This window comes from Patagioenas fasciata, chromosome 6, assembly GCF_037038585.1.
Source record: "Patagioenas fasciata isolate bPatFas1 chromosome 6, bPatFas1.hap1, whole genome shotgun sequence".
NCBI classification, from domain to species: domain Eukaryota; kingdom Metazoa; phylum Chordata; class Aves; order Columbiformes; family Columbidae; genus Patagioenas; species Patagioenas fasciata.
In genome coordinates, this window is record NC_092525.1 from 20,598,516 (window position 1) to 20,610,946 (window position 12,431).

At 39.4% G+C, this 12,431-nt stretch overlaps 1 protein-coding gene across 16 annotated transcripts in view; it reads left to right on the forward strand.

Annotated features, from left to right (window-relative positions):
- DAB1 (DAB adaptor protein 1) overlaps positions 1 to 12,431 on the forward strand; it is a 436,704-nt gene that overhangs the window by 364,980 nt on the left and 59,293 nt on the right. For all 16 annotated transcript variants that reach the window (XM_071810184.1, XM_071810183.1, XM_071810182.1 and 13 more), the window contains 2 exons: positions 9,320 to 9,459; positions 11,199 to 11,297. In XM_071810184.1, the coding sequence (XP_071666285.1) occupies positions 9,320 to 9,459; positions 11,199 to 11,297 (239 nt within the window). The remainder of the gene's footprint in view (positions 1 to 9,319; positions 9,460 to 11,198; positions 11,298 to 12,431) is intronic.

The following is a 12,431-nucleotide window of genomic DNA, read 5'->3' on the forward strand; positions in this document are numbered from 1 at the left end:
TGAGTCTTCAACAAATGACAGTTCTGTTTTGACAAAGAGGGTGGCTCAAGGAGCAGGATTGCCCTGACAGATGGCCATGATTTCATCCAGGGTGGTGCACAGTCCCATTTCTGTGTGTGCCCCCAGCACTGATGCAGTAGGAGACCACAGTATTGACAAGAGAGGGTGAAGTGTAAATCAGTGAATGTTTTTGTCCCCCTATGTTAGTTGTTATGGGCTATTGCTCTTTTCTTTGGGGACTTCAGTGCCTGTAATTAGTTATCTTGAATGGAATGATTTTTCTCTTACTGAACATGTGAGAAATTTGGGAATGTTAATCAGCAGAGCATAACCTTTTCTTAACTTGCTGTTTTTATAGTTCCGGAGAATTAACATTTATCTTAGGGCAGCACAAGTATTTGGCATTTGTATGAAGTGAACTGATTCTCCACCCTTTTGCTTTCTTTATACATAACAAAAAATAAACTCTTTTATAGACTCATCAACAGAATATATTCGTAGGCTTTGAAGTGTAAATTCTGAATTTGTGTGTCTCAACATGACTTTGGGGCGCCATGTGTAAGCACGTGCATGTCTGGGTGCTGGGTTAGTTAAAGTCTAATTAAAATTGTTCCTGAAAACTTCATACATAAAGCCAGATATAGGTAGACACATAAAAGCAGCTTGATTTTTTTTTTTCTTTAATTTTAATAAATTCTGAGCACTTTTACTTCTTGTAGGGTTATAGAGAGTTCAACAACTCTGCAAATCTTGTTGCATCTTCACATACCAAAATTATTTAGATGCTCATCTTTAAATTATAAGTCTTCCTAGTGCTTAACTCGTTTTTCTCTTGCTTTACGTTGCTTCTCAGTATGACGGTAGAGCTCGGAAGGAAGGACATTTGTAATTTACTTTCCTCTTCCCCAGGAAGTTCAGTTTTGGTTTGAAAATGACATGTTCTGGGGTAGTTTAGCAGCACCATTTGGACTGGCCTCTCCTCGCTCTTTTGAAGTTCTTTATGAAGATTTTTGGGAGTAGATGGTGTCTTCTGGCTGCTCCGTTAGGGGTGTTTTGCTTGGGCATATTAGTGCAGCTCTAATGGGTCCCTTGGTTTTCAGAATGTCTGGGCTTTTACCATACCCCATCCAAATGCGGTGCACATGTTAATGCCAATTAAGGATCACTGTAAAATCAATTGCCTTTTCTTAGTGATTCTGTCTCAGAAGCAACTGATTTCATACTGACATCCAGGCAAGTGGGCAAGGAATGAACTGGTTGGTGACCCTGTTTTCCCCGGGGCTTTACTTACTTGACATTTTGATGTCTGCTTGATTTAGACATTTACTCCAGCTTTGAAACATGAGGTGAACAAAGTTGCTGAAGTATCGTCTATCTTTTAAAGAAAAAAAATCCACAGATACCTGTGCTCTTCCTTCCCCTCTAGTTGTCAAGAAAACATAATTTTTATTCTTACTCTCTAACAACAGAAAATGGAGCACGAAGTTTTTCTTGTTTCACTTCTCGTCACTCTGAAGGGCTTGCTGAACGAGGCCAGTACCCCAAAATGAAGTTTTATTGCAGTGTCTTATTTCCATTTAAATCAGTGCACAATATGGGATTTTAGCTGCTTCTGCATCCAGCCTCTAAAAGGCACCTTAAAAAATGGCTTTCAAGGATTTATGAAGGCTCATATGGTACAAAGGCTGAAAGGAAGTTTAATTACATTCAGCTTTTGGTCATTTCTGTGTCTGAGGATGTGCCCATATTCTGTCATCTCAAAGACCATCTAAGAAAATAAAATTGATCAGTGAGCCTTCTGGCTAAAACTGAGTGCTTTGTCATCTGCCCGTGGAGCGTATGTGCTCAATCACTGCCAGCGCCAGCGTGCTCGCCCTGCACTCTCCAGCACTGAGATTTGTCCAAAATTTTAATCAAACTTTATTATATACTGAGGCCTTCTGTGTAAAAAAATTGAGTTATTTTCATGACATGCTCACACATATTTCCTTGTATTATAAAGAAATAATTTAATGCAGTGCACACTATTGCTTTGCTTTGGAGACAGTCAAATGTACATCTTGTTTTATATTAGCTCATGTAGAGTACAAAGTGTTAAGGTAAAAACTCGGCAAGTGCAATTGTTGTCACCTTGAGTGACATCTCTGCTCGTAAACCTCTGATCAAAGACAGCAAATAGTACGGGAACATCTTATTTACTTGGGAAACTTGGTTCTAAGAGTGGGGATGTGTAGGTGTCTTCGAGGACAGTAATTTACAGACTAATAATGCCAGAAGCCATAAAATCTCAGTTGGAGGTGACTGAATAGCAGTGCTGAGCAATCGGGAAGTGCCACTGAGATGATAGTCTGAATGATGATTGAGTTTTCCTGGAGAGCCCTTATCTGTGTTTAAAATTGTAGGTAATGTTTTTAAATTTAGCTGTAATAGAAGTTCATTGAGCCTTCAGAGTGGTTTCTGTTTCCTTTCTTTAAACGGTTTATCCTGTTCCGTAGAAATATTCTAGTCTTTGCATTCAAGACAAATGTTTGCGTTGATGTCAAAATGGGGCATTTTACCTTTTTCTGAGCAGAAGCACAGAGAGGATGGAAGCACCGGTGGGACGGGAGGGAGATTCTCCCTCTAGTTCCTCAAGCCAGGAGGCTCATGTGGCTCCCGATGGCACTTCTGGACAAGGGCAGCTCATAGGGTTTGTGACAGAGGGAGGTGTAAAAGTGGTTTTATTTTGAGGTTTTATGTACTTGTATCATAGCAATATCAGTTTGTGAATACTTCAGACCCCAACAGAGTTGACTTGTTGATGCTACAGCAAGCTCTGTCTAGCTGGACAAACTAAAAGCACTCCAGAACAAATCTTGCAGATTTTTTAGGAGTTTTTAGAAGTTTACATTCAATTTGTCATATACTGTAACCGAGAGTTTTGTATAGTGTCCTATATAGAAAAGCAATACTTATTCCTTATCAAATTTTAACATGATTTTTAAGGCTGTAATCCATCCCCCCAAAACAGATTGCATTTCATTACATCAGTAGTTTTTTTGCAGTTGCTAGGAACTAACCTTCGTTGACTAAGTAAAGTGTGAAATTCAAAGTACATCTTCATTTAATAGAGCAGTGATTGATGTTAGGAGCAGATCTTGCTGTGAGCGTACTCTGGTCATTTGAGATGAGTTCTAGATCTTGAAACCCTTAAGTAACTCTCATTAAAAAAAGTTTAGAATGGTTCATTGCAAGAAACTCATTTGATAAATACTATTAGAGGAAGAGAATGCTGGTGATAACACCAAAACTTACATTGTGTGCACATATACTGCTAGATATTATGTGTTTTCTTTTCTAAAATGTTAAGTTGAAGAAGGAAAAATATTTTATTTTTGTGCATCAGGTCTCCAGGTGTTTCACAGTGGTTTTGGGCAGTTGTGCTGCCAGACTCAGCGACAAATACACGACCTGGCAGCTCCAAGTTTTCCTCCTCTGGCAGAAAAGTTCAGAACTTGGATTAACAAATAGAGGATCTGGGAACTGGGGCGGGGGGGTAGTTTTATAATTCTGGATAAGTGTTCAGCACTGAACTTTCTTTTGTCTATGAAGAATTACATTCCGGAGGGGCTGTGGTCTTGGTACCAAGATGCATACCTCTGTGTGATGGGCGGTTTTGAACCGTCTTCATCGGACTTACAGTACTGTGAAGCCATTGAGAAAAATGTGCCATCAAGGAGAATAATCTGTTTGAGCTTTTCATTATTCCTTCCTGAATTGCTGTTTAGTTGCTGCTCTACTGAAAGCTACATATGATTATGTATGAGTATTTTTTCTTTTTTACACCTGCTTATGTACTTACCCTCCACTCCCCCCCGCCCAGGGAATTCTGGAGTTGATGAAAATTACCATGAATTTTCCTTAGATAATTGATAGCAAATGAAGCTGTGCACCATGTGTGTATGTATATGTGCAAATACATAAAATTATGGATGCATATATATGTGAACATAGCGGCATAAATATACACAGCTAATGGAAAATATCTTTCACTTAGCAATTAATTCAGTAGTCATCAGTGTGTGTGGCATCTTAGAGGTCATTCTGCACCACAGTATTTTGTCTTTCCTCTGTATTAGTGCTATAAAAATGCTAATTGTCTCCATGAAGATGTAGGCTGTTTATAAGTGTTTTTGTGATTGTTTTTCAGCCCTGTGAGATACAAGGAGGTGTTATTTCAGGTTTATAATTTGAATGTGTGATGGATACAAGTTTGACAGTTTATTAGTTAGAAAAGAAAAAAAAAGACAGTTGTGTGTCGTTCTTCAGCAAATTGATTGCCAGGAGCATGTTATTGACTTTGCTGATAATATCATTATATATTTTACAGCCATAAAATCAAGAAATTCCGATTATGCCCTGAGGGCTTCAAACATTTAAATAAAGGATACAACCATTTCCAGGGCTATTGGTTTAGATTAGTGAGTGCTGTGAAGAACGTGTAGTGTGTTACAAGAGCACACAGAAAAAGCAACAGTGTGCTTATTGCAGTGATGCTTTGGCTTATTTTCTTTTTCTATTTATGAAATATGCTCACTTACAGATCCCCTGGGAAAATAAACAGCATTTGCTTTAAGTGTTAGGATATTAATGCAATGTTAGCTTGGTGCTCTGTCGGGCTAAGAGCCGAAATCAAGTGTAATCCTCGACTTGTACCAAGAGTGAGGATAAGTCTTCTTGAATCACTCCTCAAAATACACAGTGCCTGGGAAAAGTCATAGAATTATTTCAGTTGGAAGAGACCCTCAAGATCATGAAGTCCAGCCATAACCTGACCTAACTCTAGCACTAAACCATGTCCCTAAGAACCTCATCTAAATGCATTTTAAACCCCTCCAGGGATGGTGACTCCACCACTGCCCTGGGCAGCCTGTTCCAATGCCTGACAACGCTTTGGGTGAAGAATTTTTCTTGATATCCAATCTGAACCTCCCATGCCGCAACTTGAGGCCATTTCCTCTTGTCCTATTGTTTGCTATTTGGAAATCATAGAGTCATAGAACTGCTGGTGTTGGGCACTCAACTGGGCATTTTCTGGCCTGGATCTTCCACAATAGCTTGTGTTCCTCTTGGCCTGTTTATCAATCACATCTTGAATTCACTTGAGGCATTTGGGTTGAGTACTTGGGCTTTTGGGTTCAGGTCTGTCTCTAGCTTGCTTTACAGAACTTGAACTCAATTAAAAGTGCATTGCCTCAAATAAAAATGATTGACCGTGTTAAAAAACTTGTGGCTTTAGTGAGATGGATAAAATACCTTAATGCTGATTGTGATGATAAGCCTCTCTCTACTTCAGGCGCGTGCTCACAGCACATTGCATCCCCCAGCTCCAGGGATTTATTGTTCTCCTAAAAAACTGTGGAAGTCCAAGCACAGTGCCACAACTCAGCAGCAAAGGTCATGTTTTCCCACTTAGGCAGGAGCAGTGGCTGAAAGGTGAATGGTGACACCTATAGAAGTAGGTAAAATAATTATTCTTACATTTACATTTTAAGGGCTTCTAAGGATTATAAATGTATGTTCTGCAAACAAAACACTTCTGTGCCTGTGTCAACAGTGGCACATTTTCTAATTAAAAGTGATCACCTTTCTAAATTGAATTTGTGTGATCTTGTTAGTGGTTTATTAGCTTTTGCATTTTTTCTCAGTTTGGGGCATGAGAATCAATTCAGTTTTAGTTTTGCTGATAACCTGGTTCCATTTTGGATTGTAAAGTGTTGAGTTGCGAACAAATGCTTGGGATATTTCTTTGATTATGAAAAGCAATTTTGGAAAGCATTTCAAAGAAAATTGTTAAAAAAGTTAAATACAAGAATTTAATTGAGGATCATTTCAGGATGACCTAGTGTTGCTGGTCCTCTGCCGAGGAACGCTGGGTAGATCCTTACCTGCACAGGGTACAGTGGACAACTGAGATGGGCATCGGCTGCTCACCTGGTGTGACTTTGGCAGCTGTGCTGTTCCCTGTAGCCATGACATCCTAAAACGCCATCTCAGGAAATATGTGTTGTGGAAAGAAGCAGCTGTCATTAAATATGTGCTTCTAATTTTGCTGCAGATTATGATCTGGTAATGATTTCAGACCTCAGGCTTCAGTTTTCCATAGAATCTTCTTAGTTGGTTTCTGAATGTGCCCCTTGCTGCCCTTGAGATGTTATTTGTAGTTTCAGGAAGGCAAGCTGAGAGCAAAAACCCCAAGATGCGGCTTCTTATTATTCATATAAAATGGAGCTCCAGCAGTAAGTGCAGCCCCATATCCAGGATAATCCTCCTTCCCACAGGCTGGGACCAAGCAGTTTCAAACTCAGAAAAATCTTGTTAAGAACTACCATGGAAAAAGAAAACAAAACAACCAACAAAAACAAACAAAAAAACCCCCACACAATGAAAAAACAACAACAAGAACCACACCAACAAAAAACAACCAGCTTTTTTGTTTTAATGATGAGGTGTTTATGGGAGCCTGGACAATCTGCTTTCTAAGTGTCCAGTGTGCAAATGAAGTATCACCCTACATAAATGTCGTGGTGTCTATAAAATCAAGCGTGATGACAGTGGTTGTCACAGGGTAAATTTCCAAGCAGGTAGAAATTTTTTCAGTACAGGTTACAGCACTAAAATTTGGAAATACGGTATGAGCATAGATTGGGGGAGATGTGGATAGACGCTGAGAAAGGACGACTGTTGCAGTAGGCTGATTTGTAACATAGGGCAGTGTGTGTGTGTGTGCATTCTCTGTGCTTTTCCATGGGACGTGCTCTAGGGTTTTACGGATGAATTTGTAGTGTCGAGTAATTTGTAGTTTCCACCACAGTTCAAAATATCTACATCATTTTCAGGCTGATGATTTTTTTTTTCCCAGTCATTTATCCCAAAAGCACTTCATCCTACTTAATCTGAGTCGTAATTGACATGGGAGTTGTGCGTAAGCAAACACAGCCATAAGTTGTGTTTGAATGGGCTATTAATGTCAGGGATTTAGTTAGGCGCAGCAAAATAGAGGTTGGAATAAGTATAAATGTTCAAATAATGGATGACTGTAGGTCGCTGTCATGACTCGGACCCAGGAAACACTCTTGAATGCTTACATGCTCATGCTATCAGCTAACAGCTGCCTTTGGCTCTAACGACGACGTAAAGTTGAAAATTGTTGGCGAGAAAGCTGTTGGAATTGGGTTTTATTTACTGCAAATCAACAGGATATCATTGTATGTATAAAAGACATATGGAAAAGTCCACTGTTATCGTTGTACTTTGGTTTTTCTCCAGATGTTCTCCCTCCTGCCCCTCTCTGGAGCTGAAAGTGGAAAATGGTTTTTCATTGTTTGTAGCCAGTGGTGCCAACATCTGCCCTGATGTTTCCCTTGATGTTTCTGGTTTATCATTTGTGTCTCTTTAGATTCTTTTTTTTAAAGAAAATATAATGTAAGACAATGAAGTTTCAACCCTCTGTTTAATTCTTTTTGAGGGAGCAGGAGTGAAAATGAATCAAGGGAAACAGTTTGGTGACCACTAAACTATCACAGCAACACTTAATCACCTGCCTTATTTTTAAGGGGCTATAAATGAGGCATTGAAACATTTATCTGTGCTGATATTTTTCATTGAAAGAAATAGTATTTGTGTGCTCAAACACACTCAAAGATCTCAATATGCTTAAAATAGCTGTATTTTTTAACATATATTTAGTCCATCATTAGTTTACAGTGTGGACCTTGCTGTACTTTGGAGGAAGGAGAACAAAATGTGAGTATCTTCATTTGCAAGTACTCTTCGTTGGTCCCATATGCTCTCTAATCTTTCCTGTAATGGTATTGTAAAAATTGTGGTTCCGTGGTTTTGAACCTGGTTTATTATCCACTTGTTGGTTGTGTAACACTAGCAAAGTTGACCCAAGTGTGGACTGCTGAAGAAATGCTTTTACTAGAAATGTAAAACAAAATCGCTTTTCCCCTCAAAGCATCTGTACTTCTGCTTGTCAAAAAATAGCTATGCAGAAGATTGTATTATTTTTTTCTGTGCTTTAATCTGACTTTTCAAAGAATGGCCTTTGGAGAAAATTAGGGCAAAAATTCTCAGATATACGTGTCTAATATTAGTTTCTTACCTTCAGTTCATTTATAACAGGCTCTTAGTTCATTTTTTTTTTTACAATAGCTACTACAGAAGGACGGGGCAAAATCTGTGAGTAGAGCTACTAGGTGATAATAAAATAATTTTTAGCAGTGTCAGCCCATGTTTAGGCACATTTTCTGGTGGGATCAGTTGGGTCTGAGAAACTTCAAATTCTCTAACATCTCACATTTCTGCTTGCTGCTTTGTGCCCTGGAAGTGGTTTGTTTGGTTGCTTGTTTGGTTGCAATTATTTACAGTTCACTGCTATTTTTCTGAGATCCTAGCAAGAAATTCTACAGACAGCTGCAAAATATATCTTTAATCAATTTTAGAAAGACTGATTCCCTAACTAACATATTTCTTCCAGCTGAGACGCAGAATAAACTCTTCTGCAGATGCTCAGGGAAAAAAGTCTTCCTGACAAGACTGTCCCTTTCATGGATTGCTGTAGTGTCATTGTTGTGTGATTCAGGCCAGTCTGAGCATTGTCATTTATGTGCATTGACCTTTTCAATACTGTGCTATCTTATCCCCAGTTACTTTTTTTATTAGGAAACATCTCGTGCCATTTTTTAAGCTTCTCAGTGTGAGCCCATGAGAGCCAACTTGGCTGGTTATGTTTTTTCTGTATATGTTTATAAGCAGAAAGAATAGAACATGGAGACTGTATTGTTGTGCTTTAGAGCAGCAATATTCTATAGCCAAATGACGTTATTTCTTTTTTCATCATTCAAGTAGTAATAGTGTAAATATTGCTGATACAGTTAGATAACTCAGTATGCAAGGAAATAGTCCCATGTTTCTGTTAGAGTTTTGTCTGCAAAATGAAGAATTCTCAAGCGTATTAGGATTAAAACAAGCTGTACAGATCAGAAGTTTTCAGATCCATTAGGTCTGATTCAGGCTTATCTCTTATTTCCGTAAACTTAATTTGTGTGCAAATTTTGTGCAGAATATTTTGTATGGCAACAATTCCACTGTGAATTCATTTGAGGTAGTAAGACCAAGAGGTTTTATTGAACGAGTACTTTTCTTGTAATTTTATTGAAATGATTCCATGTTGAGGTAGGAGTTGGATCTAATTTGCCACTTAATTACAACCATGTATTAATTTATTTTCCTTTGCACTCATGAAAATTTCCTTGTTTCCCGTATGTCTTTTCAGGTCAGGATCGCAGTGAAGCCACTTTAATAAAGAGGTTTAAAGGTGACGGCGTCCGATACAAAGCAAAACTGATTGGGATAGATGAGGTTTCTGCTGCACGAGGAGACAAGTTATGCCAAGACTCCATGATGAAGCTCAAGGTACAGTGAAACTTTTAATGTTTAATATTATGGAGTCAAGGGAAGTGAATTTCAGCTTGAACTTTTACTCATTCTCCTTTCATGACACTGAGTCGCACTGGTTAATTATGTATTGAAATCAGTCAATTTTACATGAACTCCTGGCTGGTATTGCTTATTCCAGTTTAATTTTAATACATTATCTCTGAGTTCAGTAGTTATTAATGATTGACACCACTGCAATTTGTCCACAAATTACAAACAACGCATCTGCAAATTGAATAATTTTATTATGCAAAAGGAGAGGTAAAGCATTGAGAAGAAAAATTATATCTCAGAACATTTTCTATGACAGTGCTAATCAGCTACAGCCCTGCCTTTGACCTCTGTCTCCTCTTGGGACAGGTAGGAAGGGGTGAGTGATGTTGTGGGGTGTAGGGACCCAGATACAGAGGGAAATGGTGTCCTCACTGTGGGGGGAATGTCTCGCACCACTAATGGCAGGGTTGATGGGTTACAAAATCAGGAGTCAGTGTTTGAAGAGGACAGAGAAAGCAGAGAGGAGTCACCAGAATTTTGGGAAGGAAATGGAGCAGTGACAAAAGCAGATTTTTTAGTAGACTGCAAACTTAGAGTCCTGGTGGACTTTCTGGAGCATTCTAGATATCCCTCTCTGGCTCAGTCTTTTCTTACAACCCTCAAAGAGCAGAAGAGCTCTCTATAGGAATCGTAATTGTGTTTTTCTTGAAGTGCAGTGTTGACCGTGGGCTTCTCATCTCCATTGTAGGATTACAAGGTAGGTCTAGGAATAACCCGCCTCCAGTCTTTTTTACCACGTTTTTCCTTCCAGTCCTCTTCCCAGCACTCTGTCAAGAGAGCTGATGGATTTCCCATTACTAATTTTTTCAGTAGTACAAATCCCTAAATAGTATCTTACACTGCTGACCAGCAGGGTTCCAGTCCTAAGGAACCAGGAGGAATAAGTTATTCATGAATAAATGGCAAAGGGTGACATGCATCTTACGGTTCAACAATCTAAAAGCAAGATCTGGTAGATAATTTACAAATCAGTTACCAACGTTTTATGACAAGCAAAAACTCATCTGTTTTAAAAGGTGCACTGTTGATTTATTACATCTGCCACAATATTCCTATCTGTTTTGAGGTATACTGGATATTTCTCATTATTTCGTAGTTCCTAGAAGCAATTTGGGAGCATTATCGCTGTTCTGCTGCACAAGCCTTTTTGTCTCTCTGCTCCTGTATTACCGTTTCCACAGCTCCCAGATACCTGATACCTGTTTGCATAGTGGCGAGATTGATCTGAACAGTGTTGTGAGAGGACTAAAACTATTAAGGCAAGGGAGCATTAGACATTCATGTTTGTATGTAAGGCAACAAAGCATGAAGCATTTTTTTTCCACTGCTTATTTTTATTTTCCTTATTAAAAGAAGAAAAAAAAGCAATTAACAGCTGGGAAAAGTGTGTGAGAAATGACCTTCAGCTTACATGAAAACAGGTTTCATGGAGGATTAGCTGGTGCAGGGGTTGGAAGTGGGAGCATGTTTGAAATGCTCTCTGGATAACATGTGGTACCTTGAAAAGAGGGAGGAAGCCAGAAGTAAGAGAGGCGACTGTTCCTAGAAAGCCCTTAAGTTTTCTTAGAAAGGTGGTGAATTGTCCACAAGCAAATGTTTGTGCTCTGCTGTGACACCTAGAAGAGTAATGAAACCAGCCAAACTGTTGTTTGTTTCAACAGGGAATTGTTGCTGCGGCTCGTTCGAAAGGAGAACATAAACAAAAAATCTTCTTAACAGTTTCCTTTGGGGGGATCAAAATCTTTGATGAAAAGACAGGGGTAAGTAAAATAATCATGTGATGGAGCAAAATTGAATCTTTTCATGGTTGTTTCTTCAAAAGCATTCCCTGGCTGGGCAGTAATATCTCACCAGTGGAAGCACACATAAAGCATCTGACAAGCTTGATAAAGGGTTATGATATATCAGAGCAAGCCATTGACTGAGGTGTAAAGTGTAGCATGGGGATGTGGTTTATTGTAAAGCCTTTTCCTGGATACTTTTGCAGAACCACTTACTTGAGTACAGGAATGCTCCTTATGTGCATAAATACTCAGAGCTCCAAGTGTGGAAGAGGTGAGAGGGGGTTTGTTTTCCTCCTACCAGGTAAAAAATTGTTTCTCGGCAATACCAGACCACTGTTTGCAGAAGGCTTTAGCAGTCTGTGGTACAGACTAGTGTCTGTACCCATGTGGGTTTTCTCATCCCAGTACATCAGTGCCCAAGTGCACCAGTCTTCTGGATGCTGCTTAAAACTCCCTGGCACTACCAGGTGACCTTTGAGAATGTACAATCATAGAATGGTTTGGGTTGGAAAGGACCTTCCCAGCTCATCCGGTGCCACCCCTGCCATGAGCAGGGACATCTTCACCAGCTCAGGTTGCTCAGAGCCCTGTCCAGCCTTGCCTGGGATGTCGCATCCACCATCTCTCTGGGCAACCTGGGCCAATATTTTACCACCCTCAGTGTAAAAATTTGTAACGGCAAGGGATTTGGATTAGATGCTGTGGTTGTCTTGGATTGGGACCTTTGTGTCATGGGAAGCTGAGGGGAAGAAAACAAGCTGGAACAGGGAGCTGCAGACAAGGCCAGGAGGGTGAAGGTTGTTTTCCCCAAGAATGAGGTAAGAGAGAAAAGGAAGAGCACTGGGAGCTGGGATTCTCTGAAAAAGTCCCAGGGGAATCCTAAAGAATTCCTGTCAAGTCCGTAAATTTCAGTCAGCACAGTCAGAATCTCTATAATGCAATATACTCCTATTAACAGCAGTGATTGTCTTCTGTCTGGTATGGAGTAACCAGAAAAATCAGAACTCTTGTATCATCAATGGTAGAAAAAGTATATATTGTATGGAATTGAAGATGAAAGATATTGCAAAGTTTGTGGTTGCTGTTGAGTCCAGTAGCGTCTGGTTGAGG